Genomic DNA, 27002 nt, shown 5'->3' with positions numbered 1-27002 from the left:
AAACAGTAGTAAAACACTAGTCCTCCTTAGATATTAAAATGGAAATAACAAGGTGCAAGGAATAAAGAAGTCTACCAATACAAATTACAGAGGAAAAGAAAAATCATTTTAGGAAAAAAAAATTCAGTTTTTCATTCTCAAGTATTTGTTAAGAATGAAAACATCATGGAAGGGAATAAAGTAACCATTTAACAATTATTTGTTCAAATGCCAAAAAACATTAACTGTATACTATAAAACTGTCAAAATGTAGACAATAATCATTTCACGAGTAGTAAAACAAATCTGTGTTAAAATGTAAAGGAGATAAGCCTAGCAAACTATTTTACCTTACCCAAGAAAAGAGCAAGGAAATTATTCCTTAACATACACCCAGTATTTATTTTATGAGACAAACATTACAAAACACAAAGTTTCTGATGAACTGGCTAATACTCAGGTCTTTTATGACCACAAAGTCAAGGATAAGGTTCAGGCATGACATGAGGAGATTGTCCTAAAATATCTAGGTGGCCCCCAAATATCTCATAGGTCCTTAAATCTTTCTCACGTTATAAAGATGACAGCCCAAGAACCCTATAGTCGTTGGCATTTTAAAAACGATAGGCAGGTGGTCATAAGCCAAGAAACAAAAGTCTTGCTAGAATCTGGAAATGACAAGCGAGCAGGTTCTAACTTTCAACCAAACAAAACACCTACAGTCCAGGTGATGTGTAAGAGGTTAGCCAATGAGGCAACAGTGAGCTTTATGATGATAAAGCTGTGCTGCTCACATCTCTAAGTTGCTGTAGATTGTTAACTACTGTTCTGCTGGAAACAATACCGACATTTCAACCTCTCAATATTGGAAAGTACAAGCAAGATACAAGGAAAGAAATCCCAGAAAAGCTTTTAAAAATGAGCCATGACAATCACAACTTGTTTTTAGACAAATTTCATGATCATGCTTTTCTTTTAACTTTACAACTAATAACTACCACTTTTATCAAGATGGTTCCAATCACTTTAAATGCTAATGTGCTAAATGCTTACATTAACTATATGTCATATCATAACCAAGATTAAGATTCAAACTAAATTTAGCATGACTTTAGAAATGTTATACTAGTAAATGTTTCTTATATTTATTACTGCTTAGTCCTGATAAGTACAAGAACATTTGTAATTCAAACGCTCTTCTCAAGTTACTTCAAGAAACAACAATGTCTCTAGTTCCACAAAGCTAAGTCTGCCATCTGCTGAAGGATCTGTATAGCGTTCTCTAACGCAAAGGATTCCTTTGCCATTTTCCCATACACTTTATTATCTACTCCTCATTCATTTACCAGAGTAATTCCCTCATCAATAAGCAAAGGTCCCAGACACTAATCAAGATGTTCAATGGCTTTTCTCATTCTTGCCTTACAAAGCCACATCTGATTATGTTAATTTAGCATTAAAATGTAAATATGCCTGATTTCTTTTTAATTACTGTCATTAAATATACTTTTGGAAATACAGCATTAGCTTACAATTCTCCATCTTTTACATAGTGAACATATATTTTTAGAATTTTATTTAGAACTTCAATGCTGTGTTAATGAAAATGCATCAAGAAAATGGGATAATGGAACATAAGGTTTTACTACAAAAGAGAAGGGATACTTAGCCTTGCACCTGTACAACAAATGAAAGACAATACAAGTTTACAACTCTAGCACCATTAGATTCCTCAGTTAAAAAGTCTGGATCTGAACCTGCATGCTGCAAACCTGCATTCATCTCTACTTTCTGTAAATATTTCCTGCTTTGGCCTATGTTCACGAGTATTTCCTCAAAACAAGATTAACACAGGGAGAAGAGAACATAAAGGAACAGAAAAGGAAATGAGGAGGGATGGGCAGAAGGATCGGGTCACTGCTATGATCCAAGTCCAAATGGAGAAAGATGAAACAACTCCAGAGCTAAATAAGAATAAATGAGAATTTAAGATTAGAGAATTGTTAATGGCCACAGGATCCACTGATCCTTTCCTACCCAGATTAGGCCCCAGCTTCAAAGTGAAAGTATAGTTTATAAAGATGTTCATTATAAAATGTTAACTCTCTTTATTAGCCTTCATCTTCAGGCTGCTACACAAAATGTTATTCTATACAAAATAGTTTACACAAGGTGTGTGAACACTCAAACCCGCCAAATCAGCGAAGTCTATTTCAAAGCTGCTGGAGACTTGCTGTGTATGATGCTGAACTAGTCATCAGTCTATTTTTCACTTATGTTTTCATTACAGGTAGCAGTACCATTCTAAGATTCTACAGGAAATGTATGAAACCACACTATTTAGAACACAGGCCCTATACCAATTCACCCTTTATTCCAGCTTTAAATTAAGCTTTGTTTTATAACTGTTTATAAGCTATCTACTTTTCACTGTCACTAGTATATAACAATAGTAGCATACAGACCTTACAACTACCTTTCACCCTCAAAAACAAATTAGAGCTAGTATGAAAATACACACAGCATCTAAACTAGAACACTACTACACACTATTACAGAAATAAAACAATGTTCTTTTTACCATAACCGGAGGTGTAATTAGGGCCCCGACGACCTCTGCCTCTTCCACTATAAGACCTAGAACCTTGTACAGAAGAGACGGTACTTTCATCAGTGGCATATCCTTTCTCTTTTTCAGGCCCTCTGGTGGAAGAAGGTCTGAAACCCATACCAATCTGTCGCAGCTGTTCATCAATCTGCAGGCGTTCCATTCTTAGTTGTTCCACTTCCTACAATCAAAACAAAGAATCGTTTTTGCTATTAGTGCACATGTACACGTCATGCCCTCTGAGACCTCAGCCAAACACTTTTACCCTACCTATCGACCCAAGTTCTATACAGGTTTTTGTTGGTGTGTGTGTGTGTGTGTGTTGGCTTAGAGCTAGAATTTTACAATCTACCAAAGAAACAAACTGTGTTCGTTGAAATCATCTCATAAAGCAGTATTGTATTCATAAGGTCATTTGCTGGTCAACTCAAGAAACACTGAGTGCTTTATAGTGTGTCCAACACATTGCTATAAGCATACAGTATATATACCTCTCTTGCTTCAAGTGACTGTATAATAAACCTAACCTATCTGTTAATTGCTAATCCTACTACCAAATACTGTCCTTTTTACTCTTGAATGCTTGTGTGTGCGCACACGTAATGTGTGTGCTACCATGTGCCTGTGGAAATCTACTTCAACATCTCCTTCCACAATGTAGGTTGTAAGGCTTGGCTGCAAATAACCTTTATCCATTGAGCCAGATCACTGGCTACACACTGTCTCTGTAACAGAGAGTTAACAGTCTCTTTAAAGGCAACATTAATGAGCTACAGACCTGACCTTTTAAAAATTGAGGTCCTACAACATGTGAAGGTAACCGTCAAAACAAAACTATTGGCTTAGAGGAAGAATAGAAGACAAAGCATTTGTTTACAAGGTTAGGATTGACAGAACTGAAAAACACGGAATGACATAAAATACTAATACAACGAATATCAGAGACTGAAAAGAAAATATACTAAAGTAGAGATCATTTGAGAATATTACTATAAACAACAACAAAAAAAGAAAAATGAAAAACAACTGTGATGCTTACTAACTTACAGGTACGTCTTTTTCTACAACTCTTGTGTATTATGTTTCAAATCTAACAAATGGAGGCTGAGGGTGTAGCTTGAAGACCGACTCCAATTTTGTTTACCATGCACTTGGCTTTGGTTTGCATCTCTAGCAACCCACTACCCCACTCAGAATTGATGGAACAACACCTATTGGATATTGACTCAAAAAAATGTCAAAGATATCAAAGACGTCCAATTTCACCTTTATGCAGACAGTTAAAATGAGGGGAAAAAAAAGGAAACAAACTGGCCTGCACAGAGCTATTGTAAATAATGACAAACTCTCACAAACCTCCAAAAATAGTCCTTTCTTTAAAAAAAGAAAAAAATCAGAGGGCTCCCTTCTCCAGAAAATGTATTAGGGCAAATAACATTTTATTCTCTACGTTTTCAACAAAAACCAAGCAAAACTGAAGTAAATTTAAAACATTTAAATACCCAAACATTACTATAAATCAGCTTGTTCAACATGTATAGATTCCTTATTTACAGCAAGTATACAACATTCACACAATAAATGCAGGGGAGATATAAGAATACAATGTGAACTGTATACATACCTTTAAGTAAGCAATGTGATATTCTAGAAGAACTTGAACATTTCCAATACTTTCTTTAGTGCCAACAAATACAAATGGAACCATTCCCTATAAGAAGGTACATTATCTTCAATATCACATATTAATTATATAATTTAGCAAACTTTTCTACAACACACAGTAATTAGACGGAAATGCAGAAATTTTCAACACCTTATTTGTGCAAAATTACATTTGCCTGCTAAAAAAAAAATAAAGATCAGTTTATGCTAGTTTTCTGATTTCTGATCAATTTAACGTTCCAAGAATACAAACTAATTTTTTTAAAGGTTTATTTATTTATCATGCAAACAGCATACTGCCTGCATGTATTCCTGCAGACCAGAAGAGGGAATCAGATCTCATTACAGATGGTTTTGAGTCACAATGTGGTGACTGGGAATTGAACTCTGAGCCATACTCAAGCACAAAAAAACAATTTTTTAACAAAACACTAAACTCGTCATGGTCTTTCAGACCACAAAATCTATCACAGTAGGCACAGATTTAAAAGCCAAACACATATTAGACAAGTTATCTCTTTAAGTGCTCAGATAAGACTCTGAGAAGACATAATGGCACATGCTTGTAAATCTCAGTATTTGGGAGGCTGAAGTAAGAGGATCATTACTCGTTCAATAGAAAACAGGGTGAGACCCCCATATCTAAATTAAAAACTAAACAAAATGTTGAGTGTGTAGATATTTCTAACAATTAAAATGCATTATTTCCAGGGCTGGTGAAATAGCAACGGGGAAAGGTACTTGTGGCCAAACTTGATGACCTCGTTAAGTTTTACCCCTGGAACCAGCATGCTAGAAGAACAGAAACACTTTCTTCAGTTGTCCTCACTTCCACACACAATCTGTGGCACGTGTACATGCACACACAGACATACACAAAAGACACTGACTACAGAGCATTATTAATTACACTATGTAAAATTGAGGAAATCACTGAAGAGCAGACACCAAAAAACAAAAAATAAGCACTCAACTATCCTAGACTATTTGGTGAAATTTGAGAATAAGGCATTAAAAAATAGAGCAAAAAGGGGCTAGAGTGATGGACTCAGCTGTTAAAAAGCTGATCTTGAAGTGGATCCAGGTTCAGTTCCCCATGCCCACATGGTGGCTTACAACCATTATTTAACTTGAGTTTCAAGGGATCTGATGCCTTCTTCAGATCTGCAAAGGTACCAGGCACACACAAGGTAAATACACATATATGCACAGTAAGTATCCAGAACCAAGATGGCTTAGTCAAGATTTTCTACCTTATAAACATACTTCAGCCTTCTACTCACTCTGTAGACCAGGCTGGCTAAAAATTCAGAGAACTGCTTGCTTCTGCCTCCAAGTGCTGAGATTAAAGGCGTGTGTCACCACACCTAGTCCAGTAAACAATCCAGGCCTGAAAATAGCAATAAGAATGGCCCAAGCTACACAGAGTGGGTAGCACAGTAAGCTCTTTTCATAGAGAACCCACCAAGAAGAATAAACCTGCACTGAAATGGCAAGACTGAAAGCAAGTGGGAACGCGTCAAGGGAAGACTAGCTTTGAATAGCAACTTTAAAAATTCTATTTGAGCTATGTAATGGTTCAGACTATCTTAGCCATCAGATCAGAATTTAAATTGTTATTATACTAGGTTTATGAAAAAAGTAAAGATTACAATGTCGGACACTATTTTAATTCTTGTCTGTGAAAGACATTCTAAAAACCATACAAAGCAAGCAGATGCTATGTGATACAACCTATTTTAAAACTCTGTGTTTTAAAATTACTGAAGAAAATGTTCTGACCCTTGTGAAGACAATGGACATTTATTTTGAGGTGTATTTCAACCCCATGTTCAATACAAAGAAACAAAGAAGTGCTATCTTGAGTAGGCAACAATGGCCTGAGCTAATCAGTGTCTAAAACTGACTCTGAGAGTTAGCATATTTTCTGAACAGTGCTTTACTGTGCAAAACTGAAGAAATTCTAGTGTCTTGAATTCTAGTTGGTTGTCCTAGGGACAATCACAGACTTATTTTCAGGCTTTAAAGCCCCAAATAACTATATCAAGTGGTCCACTGAACCCACAAATTCAACTGAACACCTTGAGGTGTAAGAATTTAACAGAATTGTAAGCAAAATATTAACATGAGGAGAGACTGGAAAAAAAAAGGCCAAGGAGTGATCAAAAATCGTTTTTGGCAGACTGCTTCGTTGAGCATCAAATTCTATAGCTTTATACTCAAGAGTAAAAATGATCCAAGATGGAACTGGCATGGTATAGCTCAGCAGTTGCAGTTAAGAGCATCTGTTCTCACAAAGGACCTGGGTTTGGTTCCTAGACCCCATTAGACAGTTCACAGCCCTTAGTAACTCCAACATCAGCAGATCCAATGCCTTATGACCTCCACAAGCACCAGGCATGCACATGGTGCACATGTACACATGTGGGCAAAATCTCATACACAGAAAATAAACCTAAAACAAGGGGAGGACTGGGCGTGGGATTAACTTACTGAAACTTTTATAAAAACTGGCTTAAGTACTGACAAACCAATAAGTAGCCACAGTCCACACAACTGAAAGGTAATTGTTTTCTATTATGAAATAATAATTCAAAGAAATAGACTTTTCAAAAACAATATTCACAGTTATTAGAAACTAAGACTCTAACATAAAACAGGCAAATAAGTATTATTAAATACTTACATCTTCTCTGGGTAGTTTATTTTCATTGTCTCCTTCAATTCTTACTCGAACCACACCAGATTTATCCACTATTTCTTGAATAACTTTGCCATTTTTTCCAATAACTTTTCCTTTAGTAAAAGAAAACAAATTAAGTTAAAAACTGATTTGTTATCCATTCAGTACAAATTTAGATTTATGACTTTCCATCAAATGATAACCACAAAACAAAGGTGAAGCTTTTTCACCTAAAAACTTCTAAACTCTCTCTGGAGTATGCCTAAGGCTACTGACTCCAACAGTCCAACGCAGTTCACACACAAGACAATTACCAAGCCTAAGCATTTTCAAACATTAGAACCATTTCTAATACTTTAACAACTCTCCCATTTCAAAACCCTGCCCATGGAACTAAGAGAAAGCAATTTTAACTGGCATGAACTCTGTCAATTTGTTCATCTCATTCATCTATGTATATACACAATCACACACATGTATATTTTTACAAACTAAAATATTACATTGTTCACCAAGTGTTTTTAAGTACTTCATAGTTTTAGTAAGTGCTAGCATGTATATTCTGTCTTGCTATGAACATACTATAAAATGATAGAAAATCCATACCTTCTTCATACTTAACCTGTCACTCAAACAGCAGTTACTGAGTATACAATACATAAAAAGAAAAATTCCAAAGGGAACAAGGAGATGCTGTTTCCCTATTATAAAGATTAACCTGAAGAATCAATGTATAACTGAAATAATGTGGTATATTCTTGGGATATAAGTAACAGAAATATCCCTTACCAAGTAGTGGCAGCCTCATGTTATCAAGTTCACATCACAATTATTTTTTACCTAAGTCATTTTCATAAAAGCTTAATTTCAGTAGAAAGGAAATAAAGTCTGTCATGTTGTATGCCTGAAAGAAGTTTCCATTACATAAGGAACAATGTCAACAGTGAACCAGGTCATAAGAGCACAAACTCTTTCTAGATTTTTACAATCTTATTCCTAATCTCAAACCCCCTTTCCCATCAGTAAACCTCAATTTAAAGAGCAGTAGCTGAGGAGGTTAAAACAGACAGAGGTCACAAAACTGTGTCTTCTCCGAGAAGCCCTAGCAGCAGTCCATCAAAAGCAACCTTCACAGATTACGCAATGAAGCTTAAGCAGCAGCTTCATCCTCCATCCTTCTAAAAATAAGCAAATGTCTTTTCAGAAAACAAAAATTAAGTTGATGGCACATAAGCCCTTCCCCCAAAATCTTGTTCACTTGCTTCTTGGAACTGTACCAGTGGTGAGTTAAGTATCCATCACCCTTCTGGGTCCTTGGCAGGGACCTACCTTCAAGTCTTACTTAGTCCCACCAGAGACCTTCAATATTTTAAATGATCATTTCCACAGTTTAAATTCCAGAGCATATTGACAAACTGAAGCAGACCTGTAGTATAAATTGAGCATTGAATATAAATGTTGAAGGACGAAGTAAAGAAGTGATTAAAGGCAGCTTCTAAAAGGTGGATGGTTTTGATCCATTTTCTAATCCGTGTTCAAAAAATACTTTTTTCTTTGATTTCGGACAGGTGGGAATGATCAAATTCTAGAATGCCTCTAACATGTAAAGCAGTCCATTCTCTCTGGAACTTACCCAAGAGGTCCTCATTCCCTTTTATTCCTCAGTTTTCCTTTGCTTTCATTAGGATTATGAATTATTTCTCAAAAGACTGCTTAACCCAGAAAACATTTGAGGGAAATAGTGTATTACTCTTTATGACAAGCAACAGAAATGTCCAGGTTCAACATTGTGAGCTTTCTCCTGCTAATGTATGCTTTCTAAAGAGTATATAAGCAATTCAAATCACAAAGGTCATCCAAGACAGGATAGTGGATAAGATAGAGTCCCATCACTGAACTGATAACCAGATAAAGAAACAGAACTACAGATAGATACAATTTCCTTAATTCTGAAATTCTATGATTAATACTACAAATTCTGGAAGACCAAGGTTTATCCTTGTAGAATTAAGCCGGACAAAAACTTGCTTTCCTTTTCATAAAACCACCATCAAAACCTTTTTACAAGTAGGAGGCCTTAGCTGAGTTAAATGATGCTCTTAGAATAGCTACCACAAATTAGCACTTCATCCATGTGAATAAATGATCTAACAATAAACATTCCAAAAGCAGCCTTTGTGGCTGGAGTATAGAAGAAGCCTTATCTAGCATGGGCAAGGCCCTGGGTTCAAAGGGAAGAAAAAAAAAAAAGAAACAAATAGCAAGATAGTAAAATTCATATCGGGGCAGCAGGTTGTCTCTGCCGGTTGTGCCACACAAGCCTGGCAATCTGAATTTGATCCACCAAACTCATATGGAGGTAATAAGAGAGCACTGACTCCACAAGATAGTTCTCTGACCCCTGTCCACACAGATACAATGAGTGTGCTCGAGCATCCAATGTTCACCAATTTTAAAAAAAAAACTCTTAACAAACTTTTGCATTTTCTTTTTTATGAAAATTATACAATATTCTTCAATTTCATTATCTCAACTCATTTTTCTAGTAATTATGTAATGAGCAATGACATCAAAAACTAGTAGCGCTTGCATTAACTGGCAGTATATCGTACTTATTTAAGAGTCCTAAAAAGGTTTTTAGATACATTACAAAAAGAAACAAACTTTTCTGCTATAAATCATTTTTCCTACGTGTGCACTGACCCACGTGAAAGCCAAGGATCAATTTTGAGAATTTTCTTTTATCTGTGCCTCCCCCTTTATTTTTTGAGCTGAGACAGGGACTCTCACTTAACTTGGAATCCATTTTTTCCTAGCTGGCCATTAAATCCCTAGGATCAGCTTCCCTGCCACACCAGTGTTACAGATGTACAAGGTCACAACAGGCTTTCCTGTAGGCGCAGAGTTGGGCTGCACTTTACCCACCGAGTCATATCCCCAGCCCTATACTAGTCCTGAAGGGAATATCTTCAAGTAGAGAAGTGATGTGTTTTAGATCTTTTCCAGTTTTATTTTATAGGATGTAACAAATGACACATACATAGACAGAAATTACCTTCTTATGCAACCCAAAGGGCTCAAAAAATTCCTTAGGGTCAAAAAAAAGCAAACAAAGGAAAACAAACTAATGCAAAGTCTACCATATTATGTTAGCACTTAATTCTAAGTTTACTACTTTGGAGAATCACCAAGTACTTAACATATACCCAAAGCCTTCCTATTTGCATCAAGTAGCACCCAAAATGACACAGAGGCACGGGATAGTTTGGTAGTGCAGCACTTGCTACAAACACAGGAGGCCCTGGGTGTGGTATGGTTCTCAGCTTCTCAAAGGCACAGGAACAAAGACAGCCCCATCAACAACAGCACCATTAACTAACATACCTAAGTGTAAGTTAACCACAGCAAACTCAGAAACTATCACCTAACCTGTAACTTATGGATACAGTCATATTCACAGATGGTGATAAACAAGTGTAAGCTCCCCTAATAGGACCATCTGTCCTCCTACCCAAGGCATCTTACCTTATGCTATACCACTGCCACAATCAATTATTTATTCAGGGCCTAATACATGGAAAGAAGTTTATTATTCTAGAGTTAGCGGAGATTCTATAGTTATTCCCACTCTAAACAAACAAGTACCACAGACCACCTTAAGACCTTCACTATCCCAGTTTTGGTAGACGTATTTGAAAAATAATAATAAACGGGCGGTGGTGCCACACGCCTTAAATCCCAGCACTGGGGAGGCAGAGACAGGCGGATCTCTGTGAGTTCGAGGCCAGTCTGGTCTACAAGAGCTAGTAACAGGCTAGACTCCAAAGCTACAGAGAAACCCTGTCTCAAAAAACAAAAACAACAACAACAACATAATAATAATAATGATGATGATGATGATAAAAAAGACATTAAGCAGGAAATAGGTTAAGTGCCCAAAGGATAAGAAGACTTAAGAAAAACTTTATCTGTTACATAAACTCTAGATCTTATTAATGGCACAGAATAAATAATACACTTTCCTTTCTTGGGTATGAAAATATGGAAGGTTAACACAGTAACACAAATAAGATTTTTATCTCACCCCCCCCCCTCTCTCTCACACACACACACACACACCAGAACACAGTATTTGCTGTCTTAAACAGCTCAGATTACAGGTACAGTAGGTAAATAAATTACAAACCTAACATCCAATTAAACTACTTTACATTAATATTCACATTTAACCTTTATACAAGTACCTACCAACAAGATTCCTGGGAACTTGAATAAAATCTTCCACAAATTCCAAGAACCCCCTAGCTTTTTTTACAGCCTCAGCACTCTAGATGAAGGAAAGACAAGTATAAATCCCTGTTAATGTCCTGGAACAACCCCATACCTAAAATAAATGAAAAAGGAGAAAATTCCCAATTTTTATGGCATACCACAAGATTCAGCTCAGCCTATTGGAATGTCAGTTCAGGTTGGGTCATTTGTTAAAAAGCACTTGCCTGCCTGTCTGCCCTGTACAGATGCCCTGGATTCTATTCCCATAAAACACAAAAGATAACAGAAGCTGCATACTGGGCATGGTAGAGCTCAAGAGGAAAAAGGTCACTGCTGCCAACTGAGGCTAGCTTGCTCTACACACCAAGACCCTGTCTGCACAAAACAAAGTTGCTTTGCTTGTCCAGAGACACGTTTTTAAAAATGACCTACTTATAAGATCATTTAAATTTTAAATTCTAATAGGTACTATTTTTTAATAGACTGTAATGATTTTGTGGATGGCTTTCTTTTATTTCTGTTCCTTAACCACAGTCCAAACTGTAAACATATGTTACAAAGTTTAGTAAATTTCAGAGCCCACTCTATAGACACAGGACTCTAGGCAGTATGACTCAAAGCCTGTCCTCATAATGTTACATTGCCATTTCTGAAGATTTCAGAAATAAACAAGAGCTTGTGCTAGAATAATTAGTCTGGTTTTATGTGAATTCTTACCTCAAACATTTTATTGAAAATTAAAATTATAGAAATAAATATGATAAAGCAGATTATGCCCAATTAAGTGAGAAAAAGCAGGAAGCAGATTAACTTACCTCTCCATAGATTCTAAAAGTTCCAGTATCTTCATCTAACTCAATGGCAGTTACTCCAGGAACCTTCCTAGCTTGTTGTATGTTACTACCATGTGTTCCTATTGCCAGGCCCATTAAATCTTCTCTCACAACAAATTCTTCATGAAAAGCTGCTGCAAGTTGTTTTGTGCACTATTGAAAAAGGGAAGTCAGGATTTCTCTTTTGTAAACTTTTCTTTTAAATACTGATGTTCATACCATCACTCAAAATAACCAGGAAGTGGAGAGAAAAATCCACATCAACCAAGCAATAAATGGGTGAACAAAATGTGGATTATTCACACAATGTAGCAGGAAACTTAAAAAGGCAAGTTGCACGTGGCAATACGGATGAACCCCAACAACATTAACATTAGAACCCTAAGAGAAATAAGGTAAGCATAGAAAATTATTACACTTACGCGTACAAGTTACCAAAGTTTTAAAGAAAGATCTTTTGAAAGCTTGACTAGCATATGCAAGTACTGGGATATATCTCAGTACTTGGGGAAAATTCTTTTTTAATTAAAGTATGAAAATTTTAAATGGGCAGGGTGACTGAATGGTCATAAATTGCATACCAGTCTCAAACAAACAAAAATATTAGTGGGGTCTGCAGGAAGGGGAAAGTAGCAAGTTTCTGTCAATAGTTTATAATATGACAAGATCCGGAGACCGACCAAGAATGCTAACTACATCATCACTAACTAAAAAAGTTAAGATAGTAAATTTTCAGAATTTTACATTTATTTTTAAATTCAAGACAAAACAAAAATCTAAATTTAATAAGATCAACAATGAGTCTTACAGAATTAAGGAAACTCATAAAATGGAAGGAAATCAAAACATTTCAGTCTTTAATTCTAGTCACAGAAAACTAATTCTAAAATTATTTTTAACAAGCTGCCAACAATTCTCCAATTCAGACGGCTGTTTCAGTATTCATATACTCTGTGGAGAACACATGGGGAAGCCACAAATTTGAGGAATAAAAATGCCTCCCTTTCTCTAAGAACGAGTACGCGTGCACATGTATTCAGATGGGACAGTAAGGGCAGAAGGAGCATCCTCAAGGTTAGCAGTGAACAGCAGGAGGAAGTAGAGAGCCCCAGGAGATCAAAGCAGCAGCATATTGTAAAGTGTGCTCTAGGATGTCTACCTCTAACTCTCCTTTCCCCTTACATAACTGCTACAGTAAACTAAGGTCACATCCAACAGGTGACAGGGTAGTAAAATTCAGATCAAAAGAAGGGTAAAGAAAAGTTTTTCTGGGTATGCCAAATTACTAATTTCTTAAGCTCTTTGGACCTATTTTCTAAGCCCCACAAGAGGTGCTTAGCAAAAAAAAAAAAAAAAGTAATGCTTGATAAAAGTAAAACAGAAAATTAATTTTCCTAAAGACTCTGGGTATTAGCCATATATCTAACTCTTAGGTTGCTTTCTGTTACCAACATTTGTTTGAGACACAGGAAAGGTTATGGGACACAAAAGCAAACCCACTTACTTCTAAATGCTTAGTGGCCTCTTCATTTCTGGACATAAGCATTAACTTTGTCCGAATACTTCGCAAATGCATATCGCTTAAGATATTTACTCTCTTCACAGTTGCTTCACTGGCCGACTACAAACAAACATGTTAATCACTCACAAATTTAAACATTTTTTCCAAGAAAACTCGAGCATAATTTTCTAAATGAAGCCATCCTTGGTTCTTCTTACCTGCTTCTTCTATCTTTTCATTGTACTAAGCTTTCCCTCTCTAATGTAATCTTACTTTACTTTCTGAGCTTTGTTCAGATGTGTTTTGGGGGAAAAAAGATTTTTACACAATAATAATCTCAAGATGTTATGAATATCATTAAGAGTCTTATGAGCCAGACACAGCAGTCCAACTTTAATCTCAACACCTGGCAGGCTGAGACCGGAGGACTGATTGATAGGGCCAGCTTGAGACTACATAGTAAGACCCTTTATCAAAAAGTCAATCAACAACAAACAGAAAAAGCAAGCCAACATTTGTTCCTTCCTACTAAAGGAGAAAAAATTAACACAGCTACAAAAGACAACAAAAAACCTTATACATTAGTAAAATAATTATACACAAAGCTTAATAAGCCATTGAAATATTTAACAATATTTGGTAATTAACTAATTTAAAATATAGTCTTAATCTTACCAGTATCATTAGCTGGGTAGTTTCAGGATGATAAAAAATTCTGCACGCTCCTACTGCTTTCTTAAAATCTTTATGGGCATTTTCATTTGCACACCTAAAGAGAAAGTAATGGACATGAAAGACCAGCAACGGATTAAATTTAGGAAGAGTAGAGTGTAATCTCTGTATTTCATTTTGATATATCCTATTAGAATTTAAAAGCTCCTTTCTAAAGATTATTTCATTATTTCTAATTGTGTGTATTCTGTAGTGGTTTGTGCACAAGTGCCAGTGCCAACCAGAGGCTTCAGATGCATTGGAGCATGAGTTACCTGTGAATGGGAACCACCCAATTTAAGTGCTAGGAATCAAACATTTGTCCTCTTAACTGCTCAGCCACCTACCCAACTCCTTCGAGATTTACCTCTATAAGGTTTTGGTTTGTTGGTTGACGAATGATGTTGTGGACTCAAAGATCTTAGCTCATAAAAGAGTTCAATAAAATTACTTACGCCTCTCTCAAATCCTCAGGAACATCCACTGTGCACTTAAAGAAGGTGTTTTTTTTGACAGTTTTATTTTGATTGACAGGTCGAAGTCGTTCAAATGTGACTATTTCATTGTAAGTGGCATCACAAGCAGCATATTCAATGACATAAAACTAAAAGACATCAAAGTTCTTTTAAAAGCTTATGTGAACAAAAATACTAACCTTTAGATGATGTTCTAGACCCTCCCACTTATGCACAAACACTAAGCAAACCTTTATACTATCAATATCATTTACTTAAGCCAGATTATAAATGAGTACACGCATGAACATTGGTGGTCATATAAGCTTGAGACATAACTGAAATTTATAGTACAATGAATCTTTCAAATACCTGATCGACTATGTCTGAGGTGGGAGTTGAGAAAGAAAACAAAGGGTGATAGTCGAGCAGCCCGAAGCTCAGGTATGTCCTCGGAAAAGTCACCTACCTCTCCTTTCATCATGCGAACTTTAGCTAGCCACCATCCACATGGCTCTTGGTCATTTGCTCTGGAATATACCTGAGAAGCAAAAACATTCCTTTATCTATCCATCCCAAAAGCTTGACATCACAGATGTAAATATAAAATCTCAAACTCCACCAGAATGTAACTACTGAAGCCAGTAGATAAACACACTTTGAAGAAAAGCACAGATAGACATTATTACTTAAAAATAAGGCCCTGAAAACCGAAATAAATAAATGGCTGAAAGCTTAGTAACTTAGCTTCTTGAAAATCTATTATACCAAACAACTCTTGAAATAATTTCAAATAAATTTGAAGAAATGCCTCTTACAAGGCAACTGTATGAAATATCTGCAACATACACCAACACTTCATCAAAATCGAGACTGTTTTGAAGACTTAAAAATCCAATTTTAAAAATAAAGAGCGTCAAAACAACCAATTCTGTTAAAAACATGAAATCCAATGTATTCCAACTGCTTGTCTGAAAAGTAAAATATTAAGATACATTAAGTTCATCTAGCACAGTACACATATCTTACAAAAACTGGGTTTACATTATATTATTGTCACTGTTGTTTGCTTTGTTTTCAGACAATGTTCTCAATAACTCAGGCTGGCCTTGAACTCCACATGGAATTTCTGATCCTCCCGCCTCTACCTCCCCAAGTAATTTTTAAAATTTCAACTATTGGGGCTGGAGAGATGGCTCGGCGGTTAAGAACTCTGACTGTTCTTCCAGAGGACCCGGGTTCAATTCCCAGAAACCACATGGCAGCTTACAACTGTCTGAAAATCCAGTTCCAGGGGATCTGACACCTTCACACCAATTCACATAAAATAAAGTTGAATCATAAAAAATTTTTAAAAATTCAACTATTATTACCAAAAACAGAAAACATCAAAATTCTGTTAAGTGTTTTTAGTTTATTTTTTATTTTGTTTTTAATTCACCCTGGTATGGTGGTACACGCCTAGAAGCCGAGCACTCAGGAAGCTGAGCCAAGAAAATATAGTAAAGCTAGCCTGGGTTACCCAATAAGATACTGAGTAATAGACAGGTGACTGGGTATGCCTCCAGGGTTGATAAAGTCAAGTCAACCTTCTATATAAGGGTTTCACAGATTTAAATACATTCAAGAAAACTAATGCCCCATAAATTATTGAATACAACTACCTACAGAGCATTCGTGTACTCAATATAAGGTAGAGATGAATTAAAACATAGAAAACTGAATTATATGCACATAATTTTTTTATATAAGGGAGTTTTGCATCCTCAAATTTGGTATGCAAAGCCGGTCCTGGAACCAACAAAAGTACTCAAGAGTACTTATATAGCTGAAATACTCAGCCTAAGAAGTACATCAGTGAAGCTTCTGTACTGGGAAGCACACTCAAGTGTTGGTAGTACACCAAAAACATGGAGGTTCTTAGTCCCCCAATCTCACCTTATACATTTCTTCTATTTAGCTGTTCATGATCTCTTATAATTAACCAGTAAGTCAACAAGCTTTCTTATCCACTCTAGAAATGTATTTGAAGAACATCCATTAACCTCTGCTAATTTGCAAAATTCCAAGACTTCCATACAGAGAAACCTTGTCTTGAAAAACCAAAAAAAAAAAAAAAAGACCCATACAGGAAAAAAATGCATTTCATAAGACCATCAAATACAGGACTGAGCATATCACTGAGGAGTAAAATACACCTCACGTGAGGTACTCTGTTCAATTCCAGGAACACAAAGACACACACACACACAACCACAAACAAAACTTGTAGACCTGTGTTCCAATCTCTAATATTGCAAAAATGTAAAATCTTATCCATACCAACTTCTGCCTCCTGTTTTCAAACAGTATTCTGGTTGATGAATGAAAAGGACGAGCCACAAAACATAACAAAAACACAAAGACGTGGTAATTAAAGTAAGCAAAATGAAAGCCACATACATGTAACAAACATTTGTAACCTGAGCACCCAGGAGGCAGAGCAAAGAAGATGGAGAGTTTAAAGAGGCCATTCAAACAGAACAAAACCCCCATCTATAGGGGCTGAGATGTGCAGTCCATAGTAGAACACTTGCCTAGCATGAGTAAAATCTTAGGTTAGATTTGTAGCACAAAGCACTACATATATTTTAAAAAAGACAAGTCACAGAACAAGGGATCAACAGTAAGCAAACATAATTTTAAACATGTTCAGTATCAATTCAATAGATAATAGTTCAGCTCACCAAACTTCTAAGAGTTTACTAATTCAAACATTTTGAGCCTAAAGAATGATCTTTTTGCTACTATCAAAATCTTAAATACACATGCCTTTTTATTCATAATCTACCTTTAAAAAAATAACACTTCTTTAATTATTCTGTGAGTATGTTTCTGTGGTATGTGTGCCAAGTATTCTTTTCTATTACTCTCTGTCTTATTATTCTAAAGCAGGATCTCTCCTGAACCTAGAACTTCTATTTTCTTCAGGTAGGCTGGTGGTTAAGTAAGCATCCATCTCTTCTCCCCACCAGTGACAGGCTCAGGCTACAGGCAAAGATGAGAAAAGACCATGCTAGGCTTGTTACCTGGGACCTGGAATCCAAACTGAAGTTTACACTGTGCAATAAGTGCTTTTAGCACTTGGCCAACTCTCCCTATCAAGTGATCCTCTTAAAAAGATCTGACATAAGGACATGCTTTTTGTTTTAACAATAGTACTTCTGATCTCAATTTTGGATACATCCATACCAAGAAACTGTGTATTTGGTTAAAAACAAAGAAGCAAATTTGTATGAGCAAACATGAAAGTATCTATGATGCTCTATTAATTAGTTAGTAAATACAAAAGTCACAAACATGTAATATAGTCACAGTTGTTACAACTTAAACTTCTTTATAAACACAAAGGAAGAATCTACAGAAATACTCAACTCTAGTTGACACAAGCTGGGGCAACTGAACATCACATCTATGCTAAAAGGGTGGTTCATTTTTACCTTATAGTTTTATATAATTTCACTTATTTTTAAAACTTAAACTTTAGGAGATGGAGAGATGCTCATCAGTCACAAACACTCGTTGCTCTTCCAGAAGACCTGGGTTTGATTCCCAGCACCCTCATGACAGCTCACAACTATTTGTATGTAACTCTAGTACTGTAAGATCCATGCCATTTCCTGGCCTCTCAAGCACTAGGCACACATTTCACACACATCCATGAAGACAAAACATCCAAACACTAATTTTTTTTTTATTTCAATCCATAAAGAGAGGCTTCAGAAGGAAGGAAGGATTGGTCAATTCACAGGAGGCAAAATTTTTCCTTAAAATTTCAAAAATAAACAAAACTTGATTATATCTTAATTTGTGATGTTTTACAAAACTGTAGCGAGCAAATTTTTACTAGGGCTGAATTATGAAATGGAAAATGAAATACACAATCTAGGAACAACGGTTTCTCAATCTGACATGAATGTTTTCATCACAACTGGATAAACAGGCTGCAGATGGTTCAGTCTAAGTCTGAGCTTACCCAGACACAGACTAGGGAACAGATTTAAATAAAATATCCTCAGCACCTCGCCAACAACTTGTGATTTTGTTGTTGATTTAAGTTGGGTTCCCCCTCCCCGCCCTTAAATCAGAGATTTGTTGTGGAATAATCTTTTTGTAAACTGAAGAGGTGTCTTTGCTAAGGTGCCTTCTGACTGGTTTAATAAGTAGCTGCATTGTGAAGCCACTCCTCCCAAGGCTAAAAGATCATTGTGGCTGAGGGGGCAGAAAAAAAATGTAGGCAGAGGCAGTAAATGACTACAATCAAACAGTATCATTTGACTTGGCAGGGCGGCTGTACATATAAACTCACTGCAGTTGTGACAGCATTCACAAGACCTGTGTAAGCCGAAGCCAGACAGAACGAGGGGCGCTGACCAAGCAACCCCACCCCCCCCTTGTCATAGGTGTATTAGCGACTTTAGCTACTAGAAGAGGGAGAGATGGTTTTCAGAATACAACCATCTCCACTGGAAGAGCACACATTTCAGACTATTTGGGCAATGCAAACTGGTCTTAATTAAAAATTTGTTTAATGCGGTAGGGAGCACAGGACACAACAGCTTTAGTGGGTATGTGGGGGATATCAAATATGATCAATAAATATTGTGCAAAACTCTCAAACTAAAAATAAAAGCATCTTTACTCACCACTGTTATTGATTGTAATAATAATTTTTAATTTTTTTTCTGTGCGGCAGGGATTCAAATTACAGGATTTCATACATGACCCAAGATAGCCTTAAAAGAGTGCTAGGATTACATACATGCAACATCATGCCAAACAACAGCAAAAATATCCATTAATAGTTAATACTGAAGAGACAGACATGCAGAATTTTCTTCTAAGTGCGGGGGAGCAAGTTACAAACAAAAAGCAGCACAATATAAATCTATTTCTGCCCAGCAGTGGGGGAAGAGGGTTAAAAAAAAGTGTGAACTATGTATGTTCTGAGTGACAATTTTTTTTAGTTTTTGACTTTTTATTTTTTTATTTTTTTGTGTATTGGTGGAGAATATACTCCCCCTATTTATTTTTGTGAAATACTCTTTTATTACCATATGCATTCTTTCTACTATCCAGGATGTATTTGGATCACCCCTTTTTTAAATTTATTTATTTATTAAGGATTTCTGTCTCCTCCCCGCCACCGCCTCCCCTTTCCCCTCCCCCTCCCCCCGATCAAGTCCTCCTCCCTCATCAGCTCGGAAGAGCAATCAGGGTTCCCTGACCTGTGGGAAGCCCAAGGACCACCCACTTCTATCTAGGTCTAGTAAGGTGAGCATCCAAACTGCCTAGGCTCCCCCAAAGCCAGTATGTGCAGTAGGATCAAAAACCCTGAACTGTAAGACAGTCACAATTAAATGTTTTCCTTTTTAAGAGTTGCCATGGTCATGGTGTCTCTTTACAGCAACAACCAAAGACACTGAAGCTCAAACCACGAAGATTAGCTTTAGAAAGTTATTAACATTGTATGGTTCTGCTCTAGATTTCTCTAAAAATTAATGTATCATTCTTAATGTTTTAATAAACTTTCATTTTGAAAAACTTTATCAAGTTCACCAAAGCTAAAAATAGTTAGCACTGACACACGAGTCCATCTCACTTAAGTCTCCAGAAACACTACGTTACAGTCACTATCAATAAAGAAGAGAATGATTATCAGCTACAGATTTCCCCACAAGGATATTTACTTATAACAAAAAATATACACCATAAAGAAAACTTAAAAACACATACCTCTACTTCATCTCCTTCACTAATTTCTTTTTTTATATCAGGTGGTGGTGGTAATCGAACTTCATTAAAGGGAACCTGGCGTTCTGGTTGCCAACTGAAGGATTAAAAAAAGAATTAGTACTTTTATTCTAGCAGAAACTAATATGGAAAACCTATAGTCTCTGTCTAATGCTTTAAATACATTTTTAAAAGTTACTTTTATCACTCAGAATGTCCCAAAGAGAAAAACAAGAACTTTAGTTCTTTAATTTCTTGAATAAGTTGAGGTAGAACAGATTTTTGCATGATTCTTTGTAAGTTTTATAATTAATATTGATAGTATTACACTTTAAATTACTTATCCTAAGAATGGCAAATACATCACCACCCTGCAAACAAAACAGGTTAATTTCTCAATAAGGACAAGGTTCAAAATAATATTCACAGCTATCAAATGAATGTGGTGAGATCAAGTATATGATGTAAAAAAAACCCCACAATTTCATAAATTACAACAAAATAAAAACTTTAGCATACATGTTCACAAAAGTAGTACAAATATTAGTAGTTTAGAGCTGAGAGAGCTTGGTAGCGTTTGCTTGAAGACTCAGCACACACACAGGAACCCAATACCTGTAACTCCAGTTCTAGGAAATACCAGTACTCTCTGTGGCCTCTGAGACCATCAGACATGCATTTGGCATATGCAGGGAAAACCACCAGATGCATAAACTTTAAAGAATATCTTAAAATTTACAGTTCAGATGAGAACTTCTTTGTGCTCAGAGTCGAGGTTCAATTTCAGCACAAACAGTCCTCAGACATATTTTGACAAAGAACAATATGAAAATGGCAGGCAGATTGTAAATACAAAAACAAGTAAAGGGTTATCAAACTGGACACAGAACTCGTGAGGACCAATCAAAGCACTCCCACTCCACAGCAGAATCATTTTCCGACCAGCATCAGTAGGAACATTCAGTATTACCAATCTTAAAAATTTACATCTGCCAGTAACTTACTTATTTTCAAAAACAACTGTGAGGGAGTCTTCATGGACATCTTTGATAAATCCCTGCATAAAACAAAAAGTCTTATCAGTATTATTATTACCTAACTCTTAAACCCTGTAATAGATATAAAAACTACAGAATGATGAAAGAACGCAGATCAAGGAAGACCAGTTGGTACAAAACTGTTCCAGCATTATGGGTGCTAAGGCAGGAAGATTGCTTTAAGTCCTAGGCCAGCTTGGACACACAGTGAAAACCAGACAAGGCAGGGACACAGGACTCTTGTCTTTAGAAGAGAGAAATAAAACACCCAGCTCAGTTTGTAGACTACTCGCCTAGCACTCCATCCCCCACACAATTCAAGAGTGTGATAACGAAATCCAAGAGGGTGAGAAATTCAGTCATTTTTAGGTACATAACAAGTTGAAAGGCAGCCTAAGATGGGTTAAGAAATTGGGTGGAGGGGTGAAAAGAGGTGTAGATGAGAGAGACACACACTCACCCAAACAAACCCACCACATTCCAACAACCACAGGGTTTGAAAAGATTTTAAGATGTGAATTTGGTTTTCCTTTCTCTCATTTGTAAAAAGCTGTTCTTTAGCCTCCTTGAACTCTGCTTATAACAATGTTATCTACCTCAAAATAAGCAAACCAAACACACAGTACATCCTCATCCTTGGAATGAAGGGCTTACTTAGGTGAAGTAATAGTAAGGCGACTGACAGGCCAGTAACTTAGTAGTTAATAACCCAAACTCTTCAGTCAGGTAACATCCTAACTCTGTAAATTACACACAATTTTAATCTAATGAATTTAATTAGGCCTCATACATTAGAAATTAAAATTTAAATAATGTTCAACAAAGTACCTAACAAAGTTAAGAACAGATTCCACTATAACTATTAAATTACAGTCCAAGTCTGGTAAAGCATTACATTTTAAAAATCAGCATTATCTTAGACATGTTTTTCTCACCTACTTTTCTTTCCCTTAAAAGAGTCAGAGCCAGGGCTGGAGAGATGGTTCAGAGGTTAAGAGCACTGACTGCTCTTCCTGAGGTCCTGAGTTCAATCCCCAGCAACCACATGGTGGCTCACAACCATCTGTAATGAGATCTGGTGCCCTCTGGCGAGTAGGCATATATGAAGACAGAACACTGTATACATAATAAATAAAAATCTTAAAAAAAAAAAAAAGTCAGAACCAGAAAGACAACTAAGCTGGTAAAAGGGTCCACCAAGCAAGTCTGACCACACAAGTCTGAGAACCTGAGTGTGACCATGGGAACCCACAGTGGAAGAGAGCTGACTCCAATGTCACACTACATGCACAATGTAGGTAGGAACCCATGTTTGCACTCACACAGACACAACAATATAATTTTCTTTCTCAAATTTGGCTAGTTAATATACTGCCTCCAAACCATCATATATTATTATCAATAAACACAAAATGATCACTTCCTAGCCTTTAAATAAATTTTAGAGTTAGTGTGCTTATCTTCATTTAACTAATACCACTGAGTCGCCATTAGACCTCTGCTCTCAGTATCGATGACTAAGCAAACAGCCAGGGTTATTAGTGTCCAATGAACCAACCAATCAACCAAGAAAGAAAAAAGCATAATGGAACTTATTTTTGTCTAACATATTACCTAAAAAGAACTGTTTTTAAGTGGAACAAAGGACTGTGGTGGAGACTGGCTTGTTTAAATTCTTACCCAGAGGGAAAAGTACTACTTGACAATTGGGTAATTACAGTTAGCATGTAAAAACATTTAACATTACTGTCAGAAGAACTGCAAATCGCTCAACCCCAGTCCAGAGCTTCCATATATAATTTAACCCAGTGGCCAATTAGTAAACATTCTTCTCACACTTACACTCCAAAATACACACTCAAGACTAGCCATACAAACACGTGCACTTAGTACTTGGGCAAAGCACAACTTAAAGGAATACTTGTTTGTGTTCCCTTAAAATCTACTTAACACTAAAGTTTATGCCAAGATAACTCACAAAAAGACAAAAATTGCAACTGCTTGTTAGGTAACAAAGCAGTTTAAAAGAACAATATTCAAATGTCTACTATCAATTAGCAAACTGAAGACTACAAGACATAAACCAGCAGAAGGAAAAGCAAACAGCAAGTTTAGTACAACCCCGTAAAAATCTTTGCAGTTAGTCAGTCTCAAAAAAAGTAGCAGATGGGACTATTTCTCATTATACACACAGTATGACAAGCTGTAAGAATATAAGCGACTTTCCAACCAGAGGCTTCCTCCTGACCACTGTCCCAGGGCCTGTATATACTAAGCTATGGCTGATTCTATTTCTATATGCTATTATTCCCAATCTCCAGATCTCCATAAAATTTAGTTCGACCATTACACACAGGACCAGTAACTTTTGTTGTTACTGTTTTTAAGTAGTCTTGCTAAGTAACTGCTACTGGCTTGATACTTGCCACTGAGCCCTACAGTCCTCAAATTGTGGCAATTTACCCTAAGAATTTTAAAAAAAAAAAAGAGTAATTCAGTGTGTTTGCAAGTTAACCAACATACTTTGTAACATATAAACAATGAGAAGGGGGGAGGACGAGAGGCTTCTAATAATAGCTATAAAAAAATCTATTGGTGGAGGAAAAAAAGCAAGTCTTCCCTCAAAAAAAAAAAACAAAACAACAACAAAAAAGTACATTTTTAATTGTGGAGGGGGAAGCCCATAGGTAACAAGAATATACTACACTGATTAAATAAATAATAATGCTTACATTAAAGCTCAATGATCCTAACGGGAAGACACTTAAAAGTATAGACCACAGACTGCAAAAGTGCTTCTCTTATAAGTAAATTATTTAGAAGAAAAGGGCAGTGGCAGGGGACGTAGTCCTGGCTGTACTGGAACCTCAAATTCACAAAGATATATCCCTGTCTCTGCCTCCCAAGTGCAGGTAATTAAAGGCATGCACCATCATGTTTGGCTTTAGAAGAATTTTAATGGAGAAAAGAACAGATTACCTTTAAGCGGTACTGGGATGTTTGGTTATTTATTATGGAAAATGAAGCTGGGTGTGGTGACACCAGCACTCAGGAGGCAGAGCAGGATCAAAGCCAACCAAGACTAAAAGATTAAGTTTTCAAAATAGCCAAGGGATAGAAACTAACTCAGTGGTAGAGCACATGTTTAGTAGTGTTAGGTCCCTGTTCTCAATTTTCAGGACCCCCAAAAATGTGTCGTCACAAAATAAATTGGCTAAAAGACTTAAATTCTGCTAGGCATGACAGCGTGTACCTATATTCCCAATGTTTAAGAGACAGAGGCAAAAGAATGAATTCAAGGACAGTCTAGACACTACAGAATGAGCTTGGAGCCAGAGTGTACCAATGAGAGAATTTGCCTCAAAAAAAAAGGGGGTGAAGAAAATAAAATTAAGTATCTGGGGGGAAATATGAGTGAATTATTCATAGTCCCAGTGTAAAGAAGTCCTTTCTAGTCATAAATTTAAAACACAAACCTACTTAAAAGATGAGCCATGATAATCACAAAGAAAAGAACAGGAGAGTGATTTTAACTGTGAGCTAAGTTAAATTCCCCAAATTCTCGTCAAAAAGAACATCAGGATAGACCTAACAATGAGAAGGGAACAGATCACCAGCCTCCTAGAGTGGTTATCCTATAGTGATTCTGATCTTTAAATTCCAATCTATTAAAAATCCTCATTGGTTAAGCAGGCAAATGACTCAAATGGGTAAAGGCACTAGCAGCCCAGCCTGCCCACCAGAATTCTATCCTGGGAAGCCACCCCCAACTCCCAGTAAAAGGAGAAAATTGACTTCTGAAAAGTTGTCTTTTAGCCTGAGAACATGCACACACGCAAATGTAATTTTAAAATTTCAGCACAGTTCCAATGATATCCAATGCCTCTGGCCTTCCCAGGAATCTGCACTCACATACACTCCCACATATAGACACATACACACAATTAAAAATAAAAACAAGCCAGGTATGGCGGCACATGCCTTTAATCCCAAAGTCAGTTTAGTCTACACAGCAAGTTCCAGGACAGGTAAAACTACATAAAGAGACACTATCTAAAAAAAAAAAAAAAATTAATCAATCCATTAACTAAACATAAAAACTAAAATAATGACACACACTTTCAATCTCAACATCCAGGAAACAAAAGCAAGATCTCTGCAAATTCAGGCCATTCTCAACTACATAGCAACCTCTAGGCTATCCAAGTCTACACAGTGAGATCTTTACAAAAATTTAAAATTGTAATAATAGTTTTAAAAGCAAAAATAAATCATTCAAAATCGCTTAAGTCACCCTGGGTAAATGGGACCTGTCATGAATCTAGCCTCTAGTTCACATTTATTTTCATAGACTGACGCTCCTACTACCTTCAAACAATAAAATATTCTTACAAGTTTAGTAATTGGTTTTTCTGGCACGAAATTTCAATTTTTTCTAGATTTGGTAAACAAATAATTTTATGTATTTGATTTCTTATTAAAGGTAATTAAGAACACTTCATTCGAGGCTTAGTTCTTGACCTGAAGCAAACTTGTGGTAAGGAATACAGTTCTAAAACCAAATTAACTTCTCTACTAAAATCACTAACTAGGTGCCGGGCAGTGGTGGCATATGGCCTTAATCCCAGCACTTGGGAGACAGAGGCAGGAACACCTCTTTAGAGTTTGAGGCCAACTTTGTCTGCAGAAGCTAGTTCCAAGATAGGCTCCACAGCTACAGAGAAATCCGTCTTGAGTAAAACAAAATAAAAGCACTAGGTTCAGTGTTGGATGCTACCGCAGTCTTTCCCTTCATCCTCTCAGTTAAAGAACACTGCTGGCGCCGGGCGGTGGTGGCGCACGCCTTTAATCCCAGCACTAGGGAGGCAGAGGCAGGCGGATCTCTGTGAGTTCGAGGCCAGCCTGGTCTACAAGAGCTAGTTCCAGGACAGGAACCAAAAGCTACGGAGAAACCCTGTCTCGAAAAATCAAAAAAAAAAAAAAAAAAAAAAGAACACTGCTGGCATAACGTACACAAGACTAAGCCTTTTGTTTTTCTTGAATTGATGGAACTGCTTTGGATCATGACTTGCCAGGCTTTGAGCAATTAATGGTCTATTCAAAGGTTCATTTTCCAACTCCTGTGTAACTTCCAGTCTGACAACTCAGCATATCTGAAACCAGAATGCTTCTTTAAAATGAGGTTATCTTAGAATTGCTAATAACCACAGGTCACCACTTAGGCAGGCTCAGACTTGGCTTGCTTGAAATTTTTCTACGTCACTTGAATCATTACTTGAGTAAACCAGTGAAGAATTCTAAGGAAGAATAGAGTCTTCTTAGCAGAAAATTGTTGATATTTTACAATAAATATCAATAAAGCACCAGCATCAATACTTGCAGAGTGATTCATTCAAGGGATCCTGGTAATAGCAGGATGCCCAAGGAAATCAAGAGGACACATTGAAAACAAACTGTTTAATGGTTAAATAAGCAACTTATTTAGT

The 27002-nt window shown here is 36.5% G+C and overlaps 1 protein-coding gene across 5 annotated transcripts in view; it reads right to left on the bottom strand.

Annotated features, from left to right (window-relative positions):
* The window catches only part of Fxr1 (FMR1 autosomal homolog 1), a 47337-nt gene that overhangs the window by 9103 nt on the left and 11232 nt on the right, over window positions 1-27002 (bottom strand). For 3 of the 5 annotated variants that reach the window (XM_041659058.1, XM_041659059.1, XM_041659062.1), the window contains exons 2-12: window positions 21484-21536; window positions 20483-20576; window positions 15177-15248; window positions 14708-14856; window positions 14217-14310; window positions 13545-13661; window positions 12023-12193; window positions 11184-11262; window positions 6939-7048; window positions 4212-4298; window positions 2561-2768 (exon numbers count right to left, since the gene is read on the bottom strand). In XM_041659058.1, coding sequence (XP_041514992.1) covers window positions 2561-2768; window positions 4212-4298; window positions 6939-7048; window positions 11184-11262; window positions 12023-12193; window positions 13545-13661; window positions 14217-14310; window positions 14708-14856; window positions 15177-15248; window positions 20483-20576; window positions 21484-21536 — 1234 coding nt within the window. The remainder of the gene's footprint in view (window positions 1-2560; window positions 2769-4211; window positions 4299-6938; window positions 7049-11183; window positions 11263-12022; window positions 12194-13544; window positions 13662-14216; window positions 14311-14707; window positions 14857-15176; window positions 15249-20482; window positions 20577-21483; window positions 21537-27002) is intronic. The other 2 variants (XM_041659060.1, XM_041659061.1) reach the window with 1 other exon arrangement.

This window comes from Microtus oregoni, unplaced genomic scaffold (assembly GCF_018167655.1).
Source record: "Microtus oregoni isolate MIOR12 unplaced genomic scaffold, Mior012 000010F_ref0000083, whole genome shotgun sequence".
NCBI lineage: Eukaryota > Metazoa > Chordata > Mammalia > Rodentia > Cricetidae > Microtus > Microtus oregoni.
Note: the sequence above shows the minus strand (reverse complement) of the source record. Positions and strands in the feature narration are given on the sequence as shown.